Source organism: Neomonachus schauinslandi, chromosome 14 (assembly GCF_002201575.2).
Source record: "Neomonachus schauinslandi chromosome 14, ASM220157v2, whole genome shotgun sequence".
NCBI lineage: Eukaryota > Metazoa > Chordata > Mammalia > Carnivora > Phocidae > Neomonachus > Neomonachus schauinslandi.
This window is the reverse complement of record NC_058416.1, coordinates 63,844,573-63,860,020: the sequence shown is the minus strand read 5'-3', so window position 1 is coordinate 63,860,020 and position 15,448 is coordinate 63,844,573. Positions and strand designations below refer to the sequence as shown.

General features: G+C 49.0%; 1 protein-coding gene and 1 long non-coding RNA gene across 2 annotated transcripts in view; both read left to right on the top strand.

The window, feature by feature from the left end:
- LOC123326625 (protein FAM246A-like) overlaps nucleotides 1-188 on the top strand; it is a 1,233-nt gene extending 1,045 nt beyond the window's left edge. The window contains exon 2 of the mRNA XM_044921027.1: nucleotides 174-188. Within this exon, the coding sequence (XP_044776962.1) occupies nucleotides 174-188 (15 nt within the window). The remainder of the gene's footprint in view (nucleotides 1-173) is intronic.
- A 9,559-nt stretch (nucleotides 189-9,747) lies between these two features.
- LOC123326633 lies at nucleotides 9,748-14,384 on the top strand. Its single transcript, XR_006541215.1, has 3 exons — nucleotides 9,748-9,772; nucleotides 9,910-10,099; nucleotides 14,353-14,384. It is a non-coding gene; the product is annotated as an uncharacterized LOC123326633 (long non-coding RNA).
- The last annotated feature ends 1,064 nt before the right edge of the window (nucleotides 14,385-15,448 follow it).

The window sequence follows — 15,448 nt, the reverse complement described above, 5'->3', positions numbered from 1 at the left end:
GCACACAGTGGCATCTGGTCTGAGCTTCGCTGTGGACGGTGACGCCAAGGACACTTAACCCTTCAGTTAGCCTCCCACAGGCTCTTCAGAAAGTGTCACCGTACGCTCAGGCTGCACAGCCGAACTTCCCAGTGTCACCTGGGCGCAGTTTTGCTAGCTGTCCTTGTCACCAGGACCCACTCACCTAGCACAGCCTGCAGCAGGCTGTTAGAAGAAACTGTATCCCAAAATTTTAAAGAGAGAACAACATATATATATATAATAAGGTTAACGACTCTGAAAGGTAGGATATCACTCTAAAAATGAAAAATAAAAAATATTTTAAAAAGGGGATTGATAAGATGTTGGTTGAAAAAGGGAAAAAGAAAAATTCAAAAAAAAAAGAAAATTAAAAGAATTAACTTTGAAAGACTAAAGAATCATGGTAAAAAAGCCATGAATTCTAGGTGCAGTATTCCCCTAGCGCTGGAGTTCTGCTGTTCTCATTGATCGGTAAACTTGGTCTTGGCTGGCTGTTCTCGCTGCTCTTCTGGGGAGGGGCCTGTTGCCGTGGTTCCCAAAAGTCTTTGCCAGAGGCGGAATTGGCCCGCCCTTGCCCTCGGGGCTAAGTAATCTGCTCAGGTTGCTCTCCAGAGGTTTTGTTCCCTGCGAGCTTTCCGTACAGCTTTGGAGGCAGAGAGTGAAAATGGCGGCCTCCTAATCTCCGCCCCAGAGGAGCCGAGAACTCGGGGCCCCGCTCCTCAGTGAACCCCCAGAGAAAAGCCGTCAGTCACTCCCGTCTCCCCGGTCTCTATCTCTGGCACCCGACTCGGGGTGGAGTCTCCAAACCCAGCAGATCCCTGTGGCGCACTCCCGCGCGGCTCCTCCCGGGGGAGGAAGGTGAGTCTCCCCGGATCTGCCGCTTGTTGGGTCCCTGCTGGAGGAGCAGGGGCCCGACTGTGCCGCGGATCACGGTTTATGGCCACCCCGAGCTGAGAGCCCGCGCCTCGGCTCTGTCTCTGCAGCCAGCTTTCCTGCTCCAATACCTGGGAGCTCTGCCGCACTCAGGCACCCCCGGTCTTTCTGTGACCCTGAGGGTCCTGAGACCACACTGTCCCGGAGGGCTCTACCCCCCGCTTAGCCACTGGAGCGACGTCCCTCAGCGGAGCAGACTTTTAAAAGTTCCGATTTTTTGCTCCGCGGCTCTATCACTTGCCAGAAGCGGCCGACGGAGGCCCCTCCCCCGCCGTCTATCCTCCCGAATATCGCCTCGGATTCACTTCTCCGCACGTCCTACCTTCCAGAAAGTGATCGCTTTTCTGTTCAGAGTTGCTGCTATTCTTCTCTTCGATCTCCTGCTGAGTTTGTAGGTGTTCAGAATGGTTTGATCCCTACCCAGCTGAATTCCTGAGACCAGACGAAATCCAGGTCTCCTACTCCTCCACCACCTTGCTCCTCCCCCCAGTAGTGTACTATTTTAATAAACGTCCAGTTGTAAAATCCTTACCACAGGACAGTTCCATGTTCCTCCTTCTGTCCTTTGTGCTCTTGTCATAGATTTTATATCTACCCATGTTAGTACCCCCACAGTACAGTTGGAAGTTTTGCCTTAAGTAGTCTCAGGTCTTTGCAACAAATGAAGAGGGAAGAGTTGTTAGTATGTATTTGGGGACAGATGCTTTGAGTCACTGAGGATTCACTGTTTCTCTTTTGAGTTCACTGCACTGTTTGCTTCCACTAGTGAATGTGGCAGGAGGTAGGCCACATGACTTCTTTTATAAATCAGTATTGCTACAGGCATTTAAAAATATTGTATGAGCTGGTCTATCCCAAATTACAAAAGAATTACCGTTCATCAACTGTTAATGAGTTGCTTGCTAGGCACTCAGGTTTTACAGAAACAACCTTCAGCAGGGTGTTTGGAAAGTGCCGGGGCCTCAAGTGTCCCTGAAGCAGCACTCCAGTCCCCAGAGCCTACCCTGGAAGTAGAACAGCACCATCCTGGAAAGATGCATCTGACATTGCAGCCCCAAGGGTAGCCCTAGGGACTTCTCCCGCACTAACTTCTCAGCCAGGGCGCTGCCTCTGTTCAAGGCCAAGAGGGGTGCGATTCACCGATTCACCGTGGCTGCCCTCCAGCGCAGGAGTTGGCTGTCAAGGTTTATAAGGTCTTGCCTGGGGGCAGTAATGGGGAAATAAAAGGTCTTTAGCAAAGAACTGGGTGCATCAGCCCAAAGTCAGCTTCATTATTGATAGTCTGGTCTCCAGCAGAATGTTCTAGGCCCCAGGGCTGCAGTGGAAAATTTCACCAGAAGGATTCAAGTCATTCCTACTACAATTTCTTGAACGTCAACAGGAATTAAACAGGAGGTGCCAGCATACCATAAATACACCACCATCAGCAATGATTCCAACGTACAAAGTCACAGTGTTGAAAACATGTAGGCTGAGTATATTTCAGAGCTGTGATGGACCAGAGGGATCCACTGGGGGGACATTGGGGGTGGAGGCTGTCCATGGTCATGTAGGAGCTCTTGGGATCAGACCACAGACAGAACCTGTGTCTTCTGAATCTCAAGCTGTTCCTCCTTCATTGCATAACATCGTCAATGAAGAAACTGATTCAAGGCCTCTCACCGATTGTATGAAATAGGTAGGTGGCTTCCTTTATGTATATCATTTATGCTCAGAACTCATGGGTCCGCAGTGTTACTCTTCACTCCCACACTCTTATTCTCTGGACCCTCATTCTCCAATAGTTGTGGGAGGGACTGGGGGAGGGGGAGGAAGGGAGACTGAGCGGTCTCCCGTGAAAATGAATATAGTTTCCCTTATCATTAAAGATGAAAAAACCAAAAAGAGAGTCTTCCCCACTGGTTCTCTCACAGCTTGGGGGAGGCAGGTCCTAGTTCACACTGGGTAACACTTGTTATATAAGCAGATGTCTGATAGAACAGCAACAAAAATACAAGGTATGTGCATGCAGTTGAAGACCTGATAAGATCAGTTGGTTGAGGTGACATAGGAAGAGTAATCTGAATTTCAAATCTTTTTTCTGTTTGGGAAGAGATCGTTGCTCTCCACTGCCTGATCGTCAAAGGGCTAAAATTTCTGCAAATGCTGGGACAGGTCCGTGTACAAACCAGGAGGTGGTGTGTGATGTCAGGAATGCCCAGGATACCGTCCTTGCCCACAGGACCCCGGAAAGTGGGGATCCACACAGGTGAGTGTCCATGCGGGTTTAGTGGTCTCTCCTCCCCAGACTCAAGTGAGGCGGGCTGTGGTCAGTCCCTCCAGAGTTCAGGATGAGAAAGGAGAAAAGGAGGAAGAGGCTGGCTCAGAGCCGCCCTGTGCGGTGATGTGGTTGTGCAGTGCCAGGCCTTCGGGCCATCTACACCGTCTCCCGTGGGGCCTTTCTATGCGTTTCTTCTCTTCATCGACCCGCTTTGCCAACTAGGTAGATTTCTCATTAAGTGATAGAAGAAATGTGGAGTAATAGCCATGGCCACATGAGCACAGTGCCGGTTAAACGAAAGCTGAGACACAATGTGAGGTTCTTTTCCTCACTTGCTTTGCTCGGGGCTGGGCATGAACTCCGCCCAGTGTTACAAGGGCACAGTTGCCCTGGAACATGTGGCTGGAGACGTGGCTGTGGCGGGAGAGTCAGGGCTGAGGTCAGCTCTGGCGAGCTGCACCTGTGAGCAGCCGGGGCCGCTTTCCCATGAGCCCGATCATGCTTTTCCGAATCCGTTCAGTGTGCCCTGTGTGGAATGCCCTGAACGCAGGGTTTGGCTACACCGTGCTTAGCTGCACTCGCTAGTTGAATTCTGAGAAGAGCCTTTGGTTGGTTGCCAATGCCAAGTGCTCGTGGTTTCTAAACCCAAATGCTGCTTCTTGATGCCAGTCCACACCAGGACTCCTCCGTGCACCGCACTCAGGGCTCTGAGCTTCTGGTGACACCCTCGCTGGGAGACACACGGATGCAGCCGCTGTGAGCGCTCCCTCGGGGCCTCCCTGGTGGCTGATGTGCCCCAGACCCGGGATTCTACGGGGAGAGGAGGAGGGACGGGGCTCTTTGTTGTTCCTGAAACTCAAAGTCTTAACAACGGTGGTTGAGGAGAGAGAAGCAGGAGTCTGGCCATTTCCTGGATACCCCCAGGCCGGTACAGGGTTGTCCTCCTGCTGGCAGAGTGGGGGGAATGGCCCGGGCCCGTGTTAATGATTGGCTTGCAGGAAATGGAAAGTGGATCCTCCTCACAGCCTGTCTGCCTTGCTCTAGAATTTGTGAGACACCATCCAGAGCAAATGTCCTTTCTGTCACTGCGAGGTAACCTGGGCCCTCCCCGGGGCCAAGTACCCAGCCACCAGAGGGAACGGGGCAGGGGAAGCTCTGCAGGGACTGTCACACAAACTGCCAATGCCGCACCGACCAGGGCCCGCCACGCTCCTGTGGGTTTTGCCCGCTCTGCTTCGGAGGAGGCAGGGGGATCTGTGTGCATCTTCGAAACTGTCACAATAGACTGAGAAGCAGCCTGACAGAACTGTCATCCCCATTAATACCACATGACAGATTGTGAAAAGTGGCCTTCCGGTGCCTCCCTGACACGGGGTGGTGGGAGGGTTTTCATGTCTGCCAACTGGATGCTTAATGTATGCTTTTATATTCACTTTCATTAATCATTAGTGGCATTTAAAATCTGTGTATATTTTGATTACATGTTTGGATTTTTTAAAACCGTCTCTTCTTGACATTTTACCACTATGGTGTCGATTACTCCCTTACTCGTTACTAACACATGAGTGCAAAGGTTTGGTCATTTGCCTTTCATCTTTCTGGATAGTGCTTCATCATTAAGAAAAGTAACCACTGAAATAGTTTCACCATAAAGCATTAATGTTGGTCCCTTCCTAAATAAGTGGACAGTTTTCCATGAAAAGCCTGAAAATGTAGGCACAAAGTCGCCCTAGTAGTTGGTCTTTAGAAACCTGGTGCTTGAGCTCTGAGACGGTCAATACATGCTAGGATCAACCGTCAGAAATTCTTGTGTCTCGTGCTTCTCAGCAGCCCCATGATCCCCACAATGCCCAAACTGGAGGCTGCTCACAACTGAAGGTGGCCCCTGTGCAGGGAGGCAGGCAAAGCAGGAGGGATCCTGGCAGTCCCTGCCTCCAGATGGCAGAGGGGTGGCTCTCAGCATCCCCCTTGGGTGCACTTAGCGTCAGGGCATGAGAGGTTAATAATGCATCAGTCTGCAATTTCCTCAGCATGGAGTTTCAAGCTGGAAAGGGATTTGCTTCAAGGCCTCTGGCATGCAGTAGTAGGTCAGCGATCGCTCTCCCTTCTCGCCTCACAAGGGGATGAGATGCCCCAAAGCAGCTACTGTGCTCTGGGTCTTTAGAGAAGCCAAGTGGTATATACAGACATTCCTTCTCAACCCCAAAGGACTGCCCGAAACCGAAAAGAAACATACGAAAAAGTCCAAGCCATTGTTGATCCGTGCTGCAACTTCTTAAGGTCTGCACCGGTGAGATACATTGGGAGTACAAGGAACCAGATGCCTCCAGTGCTTGCTAATTCCTTCCACGGCAAGCCTCTCACTCGACATGACCATCTCAGGAGGCAGGGCTGTGACAAGGGAACATGTGATCTGTTCTTGGTGGAGAGCCAGCCTGCCTGTGCTTTAGCTGAGCGCAGGAACCCTGGTGGCGTAGTCGCAGAGGGGGACTGCCTCGCAGGGCTGCAAGCCAAGGCCAGAAGGGCAAGAGGGAGGCTTGGTTCCATCATTCATGTCATGGACTTATTATGTCAGCGGCTAGACTTCCCCAGCATGGTCTGTACACAATTCATCATAGACCAGAGTTTTGGGGCCTTGAGTGTGTCCTCCTCATCTGGTAAATAGAAATTAATCATTCTGCAGAATGTCTCAGCTCTGCTTCTCCAGCGTGGTCCACACACTTTCCGAGAAGTACAGCAAGAGCTGAGCCAGGGCAGGCACCATGTCTGAACAGTGGCAGCCTCCACACTTTCACAGGGGGGGATGGAATGGAACCCGAGGCTTTGGGCCAAAATCCTAGTCTCTTCCAGGCAGCCGTCTCTACAGAAAGCAGTGATTGGTAGGTAAGGGAAGAGGCAGGTGGGACAGATTAGAAATTCTTTGGTAAAGAGAAAAAAATAAATCGCCCAGGAAAATTGTCAGCCAGTTCCAGTATCTTTGCATTTACCTTGCTCTTCCCTGAATAATTTCACAGCCATGTCCCGGGAGCCACTGTCCCTGTGAACCAGGACGGGCGTGGAAAGCCCTTGGCTGAGCCAACTTACTGTAGGCTCTTCCCCAAGGCCCCGCAGTGATGAATCCACAGGCTCATTCTGCCCGTCCCCCCGTGGCTGGCAGGAGGACGCCTTGGTAAGATTTGGGTGACAGCTACTTTCCATCCTAGATGTTCATATTGTAACCCACACTCAGGATGAAATGGTTTCAAGGCTAAAAGCTTGTGTCCTTAATTATGTAATTATGTAATATGGGGTATAAGGAAGCAGGAGGAGGTCTTTTCAGAACCTCTCAAATCCTCATGCAAAATAGCCTGCTATCCAAGGCCAACCCTGGGCATCTCTATTGTACACAGTGGGGTCCGTCCCAGTTGGCCTGGAGGACAGGTGGCTGGCAGCGTCGTCCGCAGAACGTGGCCCTGCACTGACCCAGTGTGCTCCGACATGAGTAGCAAAACAGAAGGATCAACGTTTTGAGAGGGAAAATGTTACAGATCAGATGAAAAACTTCCTAATCTTTTCACCAGGATAAGCCCTGTTCAGTGTCGCAGACGATAGGCATTCCTACACTAGGATAAAAGTGTGTTTGATTGTAGAAAATAGAGGTTATACTTGACACCTTTAATTCCCACTTTTGAACTACCCTATGCTGTCATCATTTCCCAATTATTTGAAACAATTCAGAGCATAAATTTAAATCAAAGGATAGGTCATAAATGTATTTCACCTTTACCTATCGGACACTCGGGTTAATTCTCATGTAAACGTCTATTTATTTGTGTATTTGTTTCATGAACATTGGCCTGCCTCACGAGAGGCTGGGCAGGGAGGCTCCACGCACACTTCCCCGTGTATTCCGGTTGGGGGGCGGCAGTGTTGGGAGGAAAGTGCATTACATTTCGGGTCAGGACTGAAACATAGAGGCAGGAGGCGGAGGTAGGATTCAGATTGTTCTCATGGCAGACACGTCGTGCAGGGACACCCACTGTGTCCCAAAGAAACACTGGCACAGCTGGATTTGAGAAAGTGGGGAAAGCTCTTGGTTCTGGGTTTCAGCACATTTTCTCAGGGTCGTGGGCAGGTGTCAGGTGCTCGGGGATCTCCCTCCCCAGGGAACCAACCACATTCCTGTCCCGGATCCATCACAAGGGACAGTCCCTTCATCTCTCTACATTTCCGTGCCCTCCACTGTGAACTATGGCTTACAGCCCCTGCTTCCCCTCCAACGGTGCTGGTGTGGGGATTACCGGAGGAGATGATACATATTCTCGGTGAGCTGTAAGCCTCATTCCCCTGTGCAGGATAAAGAGTGAGCTTCCATCCCCCATGCAGTGGAGCCATCCAAGTCCCGTGTCTGGCTTCACCCACTACCAGGTGTCCAGCTCATTCTGTAGACCGTCGATACCTGAACACCTACAGAGCAGTTGTGAAGCACCAGACAGTTACTGCGCTCCAGTCTCTACTTGGAGGAAATCACTTTTAGCGTCACAACAGCACACTAGTGAGTAGGTGGTATGAATATTTCCACATCTCAGGACGGAACTGAGGCACAGAGGGCTCTCAGTAACTCTCTCAGGTACGTGTAGCTTGTAAATGGGATGTGAATCCAGGCCATCAGGCGTGGTCACTGTGCTTTGCTGCGTTTCTATAATATCTCTGCTAAATAACCGTAGTTGCCCACAAAACCTGTCAGGTGGGGGATTTCAGGGCACAGCACACTGCAACATCTTCCTAAGTCCCACTGTGCAGGAAGACTTTCTGTTGGGCAGCTGGTGAGTAGGGGGAGCAGAAGGTTGAACTAGGAGTAAATTATGTCTAATTCCCCTATGGTCTTCTGCCTGCAAGATGCCAACACTGCTCTCTATTTCTATGCAGTTCCCGGGACTCTGTGTGGACGATCAGCCTGAAGTTGTGCAGCCCCCCGCAACCACATCAGCCCCTTCCACACAAAGAAGGAAGAGTCCACTTTTCTCTCCATAATCAGATGTTCCCAATCGGGAACACCGAGGAAGGTGCTGTGAAAATTTACTCATTACCTCAAGAATAGTTACTATGGTTTCTTCAGTGTTGTATACTTACGAGAAAACTACAAAGATGCTGCCTCACGTTTTTCCATTTCATGTGAGCAAATTTAAATTTATTAAGTGCATCATTAGCATCAGTGCAGAAATCAAGATGCATTTCTAACTCAACATCAGAAGTGCACTCAGGTAGGAAGCAGTGGGTCAGGGCTCCTGGGACAGTCGGGTGGACCCTGCATCTACCTAGAGGTCAGCCTCTGTCCTGCCAGGGGCAATGAGGCGGGGCACTCACTTCAAGCCTGACTGTCCCTGTGGTTGCCCAGACCCACCCGGGCCACCCTGCAATTGTCCATGCGCAGGATCACTTTGCAGAGTTTCAGGGCTCAGGCACAGGGAGCATCGCTGTGCCTGTCAATCATTTGTGCCTCCACCTCTTGCATTTCCTCTCTCTGCTGCCCACGAGCACCTCTTCCTGGCTCTTTCCCATCCCCTCCTTTTCTGATGCCCACCCTGAAGGATCTGGTCTCCTGTGGGCATCTGCAGTGTCCGGGAAACTTTTCTGCAGCCCTTCTCGGCCCCTTTCTAGCTAGCGTCGCCCTGGCCTCCAACCCTGGGTCTGCACCCTTGAGTCTGGGGAGCAGCCCTGAACAGCCCAGCGGGCAGCGGGGTTCGGACTCTGCAGGGCTGAGCCCACGCTGCTGGAGGAGAAGCTCCGGGAATTGAGGATCTGCCTGGGGCCCCCACTTGGGTGTTTCCTGCCTGGGTGGCACTGGTCATCCTCCAGGCTGCTTTTGCTTTCAGCTCTCAAGAAGCTTCCTTTCCATCGACTTAAGAGAAGAAGTAAGAGGAAGCAGTTTGGAAGTCAGAACAAGAGGAGGAAATAACCAGTGTGGTGAGCCTGGCATGAAAAGGGGAAGACAGCCTTGTGCCCGCGCTCTCCATCGCTTCCCCGATGGACTTGTCACTTGAGGAAAACGTTCCAAAATCATGGGGGGCCTGCTCTTGCATGTGACCACAAAGTGGAGACAAGGGGGTGGTCGTGAGTAGACCACGGGTCAGACCCTCAGGAGCTCAGTCTCGCATGTAAAGATGCTGGGGCAGAGGACACAGATTGGCCTCCCTGCCCTTCCAGGCATTTCCTTTCAGGAAAACATCATGGCTTCGGATTCAGGCAGGGATTGACACGTAGGGGTGGAGGCTGGGTCAGGCCAGTGCCCTTTTCTGGGCGGGAAATTTGGGGAAAGGAGGGAGGGGAACCCTGAATTCAGAAGTCGAGCACATAAGCTAGAGGACTCAGGGGGTTCAGGGATCTCTGTCCCCAGAAAACCAACTACTTCCTTCTCCCTGACCATCTGTCATTGCACTGTGCCTCTGGGCAAACCATTTAACCTCTCTGCATCTCAGTGCCGTGAACCACAAAACAGGGGGCATAGCCCCTGGTCCTTGCATCCCACAGGGATGATGGCGGAGGAGAGGATACGATGACAGATATTCTCCATGAGCGGTAATGCATCGTGCCCACGTAAATGCTGAAAGGCCACCTTCCCCCCTCCTCTGCCCTGTAGCCATCGACGTTTCCTCTCTGGGGGGCAGTCACCCCTATATTTCTTTCAACGGTTCTATTTTTGGTGTATTTTCCAGGATCGTGGCTCAGGTTAGAAGAGGGAGAATATCATAAAGGGTTCAAATCGGGGAGTCAGAGCAAAATCATCTACAGCCAAGAAATTTTCCTGGCTGTCGCCATCCGTGGTTCAGCAGCACCCACGTGGGCATCTGGCTAAATGATGGGGGAGAGTCATGCAAATCACTTCCACTGACTACGACGTCAAAGGTACTGTGGGTGTGAATCAGTTCGTAGATTCAAGAGAAGGAAATGCAGTTTGTGCAGCAGAGAGTGGGTGTGGGGAGGAAGGAAGGAGCGGGGAAGGACACTCAGAACCCGTGCAGCTGCTTCCCATGCTCAAAAGGCCTTAGTCCAGGCTGCACAGAGAGTGGGTCAGATCTTCGTCTAGGAGACATGGGGGCTGGAAGACGTCATGCATTAGCCACTGAAGGGCCAGCCTGGGCAGCCCCCTCCTAGTTCATTAACTGTTCCACAAGCAAGTGTGGTCCGTTGAAGATGAAGTTATTTCTCTGAGCAGCTGTCATGTGTGCAGTTGGTTTGGAACGTCCTGGGTTCTGAGCCAGTTGGGAGTTAAGAAGACTACTGGTCATTCAGGGTGGGCACTGGCACCCTGGGAATTCTCACTGCAGGGCAGTTGAGAGAATCCAGTTCTGGGGCTGCCAGAGGTAAGTGAGGGGGAGCTGGAGACATGTTTGGGTCCCCCCAATCCATCAGGGGGTCTTCATTTGGGAAAAAGGCATAGTGTTGGTATCAGGGACTGAAGTGTAGAGCCAGGGGACTGCTCAGGAGTTGAGCCATTGTCTTGGGCCATCACCCCCTTGGGGCACCAGCTGACCCCTTGTGACAGTGTTGGGCAGGAGGATGTGCACCTGGGACTGAGGATGGGGCTTGGTTCGGTGTGCAGGGCATGACCTCGTATCTGGGTGATCAGGGAACCATCCATATCCTCTGCCCCAGAGCCCTCCCTCATCGTCACTGCGACCCTGAGCACATCACTTAATCTCTCCAAATTTCTGTGCCCTGCACCATAGAGTATGGCCCCAGCCCCTCCCCTGCCCACCCCATGGTGCTGATGTGAGCAGAACAAGAAATCACCGTCTCCGCACTGTCGGAAGTCGAGTATTGACGTCTCCAGCTGTTCCTGTTGAGGGGTCTGTCCCTCTCCTCAGTTCTCTCTTTCCCTGTCATGTATTTTAGAGTCCTCTCGTTAAGTGTGAAATGACATAATTATCTCCTTGAAGAGTGGCCACTCTTAGTACTAGTCATTGTCCTTCTTTGTATAAAAAATGTCATAACCTTTGTTTTAGATTAACAAAAGTGGCCTAGGTGTTTTGTTAGATTAATATCTGCTTGGTGCCTATTTTCCCGTCATTTAACCCTCCACCTCTTTTGTCCTGGATGTAAAGGCTGACTCTTGTAGAGAGCACAGAGACCGCAGATTTTTATCCCCACTGCCAAGCTCTGCCTCTTAATGGAGGGTGTAATCCATGTCAATTTAAGTTACTTACTTTTCAGGTAGCATTGCAATCTGTCCTTTTTCCGTTTGTTTTCTGCATGTGTTGTATTTTTTTGTTCTCACATGTCTCCATTACTGCTTTTCCCGGTGTTATGTCCCGGAGTATTAACTAAATCCCCATGTTGTTGCTTTTCCTGTGTATTCTGGCCTATATTCTTAGTAGATTTCCCAGACATTGCAGTTCACATCTTTATTTATAACACTCTAATTGGATTAATGCCAGACTAATTTCCAAGGCATGCAGAACCTTTAGTCGATCGATGTCTCCTTCTTTTGCCATTATTGTCCTACATACCGCATTTCTACATTTCGACATTGTGAGCTGATCAACACCCATTGATATTGACTTCATGTAGGTTTCTTGTAAATCAGAAGAAAAGAATATATCTTATACGTTTATCCCATATACATTTTATGCACTTACACATTTATACTTGCTTGTATATTCATCTCTGTAACTGTTTCTCCATGGAAGATTGAGTTACTGTGTTGTCTTTTCCTTTCCGCTTGACAGACTCCCCCTAATGTTTCTTGCAGGGCTGTTGACAGCTGAGAGTTCTCTCAGGTTCTGTTTATTTGGGAATGTCTTGAAATGTCCTTCATTACTGAAGGAGGTCTGTGCTAGATGAACATTTGTTGCTCGACAAATTTTCTCTTGCAGCAGCTTTCATGTATCACCCTGCTGCCTCTGGCCTCTGTGGCTTCTGATGAAAATTAGTCATTCACCTTATTGTGGACCCTCTGTACACCAGGAGGTCCTTTTCTTGTGGCTTCCATGATTCTGCTTTAACTTTGGCCTTGAACCATTTTACTATGAGGTGGATTATTCCTCTCCATCTTTGTTGAACTTCTTAAATGTTGAGATGAATGAAATGTGGTGAGATTTGGGCTATTATTCCTTCATGTATTCTCACTATCCCTTTCTTTCTTTTATTTTTCTGGGGACTGTCTTGTGCCTGTGTCAGGATGCTTGTAAGTAATACACAGGTCTCTGGGACTCCGTTCATTTTCCTCCCCTGCTCTTAGTTTTTTAAATTTGCTGTTCATAAGACTGGATGTCAAGTGACCTATGTTCAAATTTACTGGTTCTGTCTTCCTCCTGCTCACATCTGCTGTTAAGCCCCGTTGTGGATGTAAATTGTCACCCCAAATTATATATGAGAGCCATAGTCTCAATCAGGTCTTTGCAGATATAATCTAGTTGAGATACAGTTACACTGGACTAGAGTGGGCCCTAATCAAATGGCTGTTGTCCTTACAGGAACAGGTAGTTTTGGACACACAGACACAAGAGGGAAGGACATGGAATGACAAAGATGGCAGTACAGCAGCTGTAAGCCAAGGGAAGCCCCGAGTTTCCAGAAAATACCAAAAGCTGGAAAAACGCAAAGTCAGAAAATTCCCTAGCTCTTTCATAGGGAGAAGAGCCCCTCCTACAGCTGGACTTTGCTGACAGCCAGTCTAGCAGGCAGGCCTGTGTCAGGAAAGCAATCTTAGTCCTGCTTTGCCAACACTTTTGTGCATAGAACCAGACTTCCTTTTTCTCTTGTAGATCTATTGTTGTTGTTGTCGTCGTCGTCATCATCATCATCATCATCATCATCATCATCATCATCATCATCATCCCAGGGGCAGGGGAGTATAGACTGGGCTTAAAATAATAGAACATGGCAACTCTGGGAATCAGATTCCTATGCTTCCCCAAGATTTGTTGTTTCCGCTATTTTTTGTCATTGCTCTTTTGTTTTTAAAGATTTTATTTATTTATTTGACAGAGAGAGAGACAGCAAGAGAGGGAACACAAGCAGGGGGACTGGGAGAGGGAGAAGCAGCCTTCCTGCAGAGCAGGGAGCCTGGTGCGGGGCTCGATCCCAGGACGCTGGGACCACGACCTGAGCCAAAGGCAGCCGCTTAATGTCTGAGCCACCCAGGCACCCCTCATTGCTCTTTTCTTGTGAGTGACCCTTCTGAACTAATTCTCCAAGCCTGTCATCTCGCTCACATGTGACCACTGTAGGTCCTGCTTGGCTGCTGGGTGGTCACCAGTGTCTGGGCAGAGACTGCATTAGCAGCCTCGAATGGAGGAGCGGCTCAGGCTGTGCCGAGGGCTCCCTGGGCATGTGGGGCCGTGTCTTGCACACTGAGCCAGCAGCTGAGAACTCTGCCGGAAGCCTCCCTTCCTGCATGTGCACAGCTTCAGGCTCAGCCCAAGGTGCCAGTGTGTGGCCTTGTCAGGTCTCTCCTGAGTACGCACACAGCCCTGCACTGGTGCATGTTCTAGATTCCTGAGAAGAAGTTGGGGCTTCTCAAAGCCCCTATGGAAACCTCACTCTTCAGCTCTTCTTTTAAGGTTTTTGTGAGTCTGTTTTTTGCACCAGTTGTTATCCCTCACATTAAACAACCACAAGTTGAACAGTTGCCTGTATTCTTTTTGTTTTATGTAATTTTTTACTATTATGCCAGGGAAAGACTTGTTATTCTGGGCAGCTTCCAAGTCAGATTGAATACAGACAGTTGAACAGATGGGGTCTTACAGAGACCCATCAGATTGGCCCATTAGTGATCAGGCTCTAGGAGGGAGGTGTTGTGGGGGCTCCAGCCCTGCTCTGCTCCCTCCAGTGGCTGCCACCTTGTTGACTTTGACTGTGAACGTGGCTCTTAGTTTTCTGAACTTCCGTGGACCCGCGGGGCAGGGACTGGGACCAGGACAAGTTATAATGGCAGAAATCTCATGCTTCTGTGATTCAGCTGTTTTTTGGTTTTGGTTTCCTGGAGTCGATGTTCCCTCTACTGCTGCAGGTTCTGGTTAATTGCCAGAGTTCTGAAAATACAGATGGGGACCATTGTTGCCAGTTTCCTCCATTGCTCTCTTGGAAGAGAGAATCTCTAAATGCCATTGTCACCTTAGTCAGTGACCACATCCTATTCTCTTGAATATTCTCAGGCCATGATTGTGACTGATGATCCCTGGGGTCAACAGAACGTATGTCTCAGATGAAACTCTTCATGCAGTTGTGTGAGACTGTTAGGTCGCACACGTGACATTCAACGTAAAAATAGAGGTGAGTGTCTGTTTAAAAGAAGTTGTCTTAAAAATCCTATACTGAATATTATGACCTAAGCTGGCTGATATTGACAACATCCTACCATTGGAACTACATTGTTAGACAGAGTTGTGTTGTGTTGTATTCCTCCTCTGACTTAAAAACCGTTTTAACTTATTGTAGGTATGGTTTTAGAGTGGTGGAGTTTGATGTTTTGTTTATATATGCTTTCTTGCATTTATAGATTTATTTAATTCATCCTCACAGTCAAAGAGCTGTTTTGGAATATATTTGAATAACTATTTTTGGCCATGGATGTTTCATCAAATAGTATGTTGATAAGGCTTGCACTTTATGGAAAAGAAACAAGAACACATGCAGGGATTCTAAGATAGGATGTAAAGCTTCCAGTCATTGTAAGTCCACATTGTATCTTTAGAATACACGCAACTGTGGTTAATAATAGCTTTCATAATCAAAAAGAATGCACAGGCTGAGAATTTTTGACTTGCATAAATCTATTTCTTCTACATATCTACAAGATTTGCCAGGGAGGCAGCTCAGGATGTGTCTATTATCCTTTAATTAATTGGAATGTCTTTAATGTTTGGGAGATTTTATATTTTAACATAGTACTTGAATAAATAATAGTAAATATTAAATAAAATAAATCTCAAAACTTTAAAAAATAACAAAAAAAATAAAATACATGCAAAATTGTCCCCAATTGCCCAAAGGCTCTCCTCAGCCTTCAAGAGGATGTGGCTGATGTTTGTCCTCCTGTTTTCTTGACCATTGTAAACATCAATATCATTCAGATGTGTGTGTGGCACGTGGCTGGGGAGGTCTTGAATTCTCATTGAACCTCATGTCATTCAAGTCTGAGCCTCATGACAGCATTCCTGTGGATTTGGACTGACTCTGCACCCTGAGTTCTATCTAAGTAGCGTGCACATCCTGCAGTTTCCTTGTTTGGTGATAAGTTGTCAGTTGCTT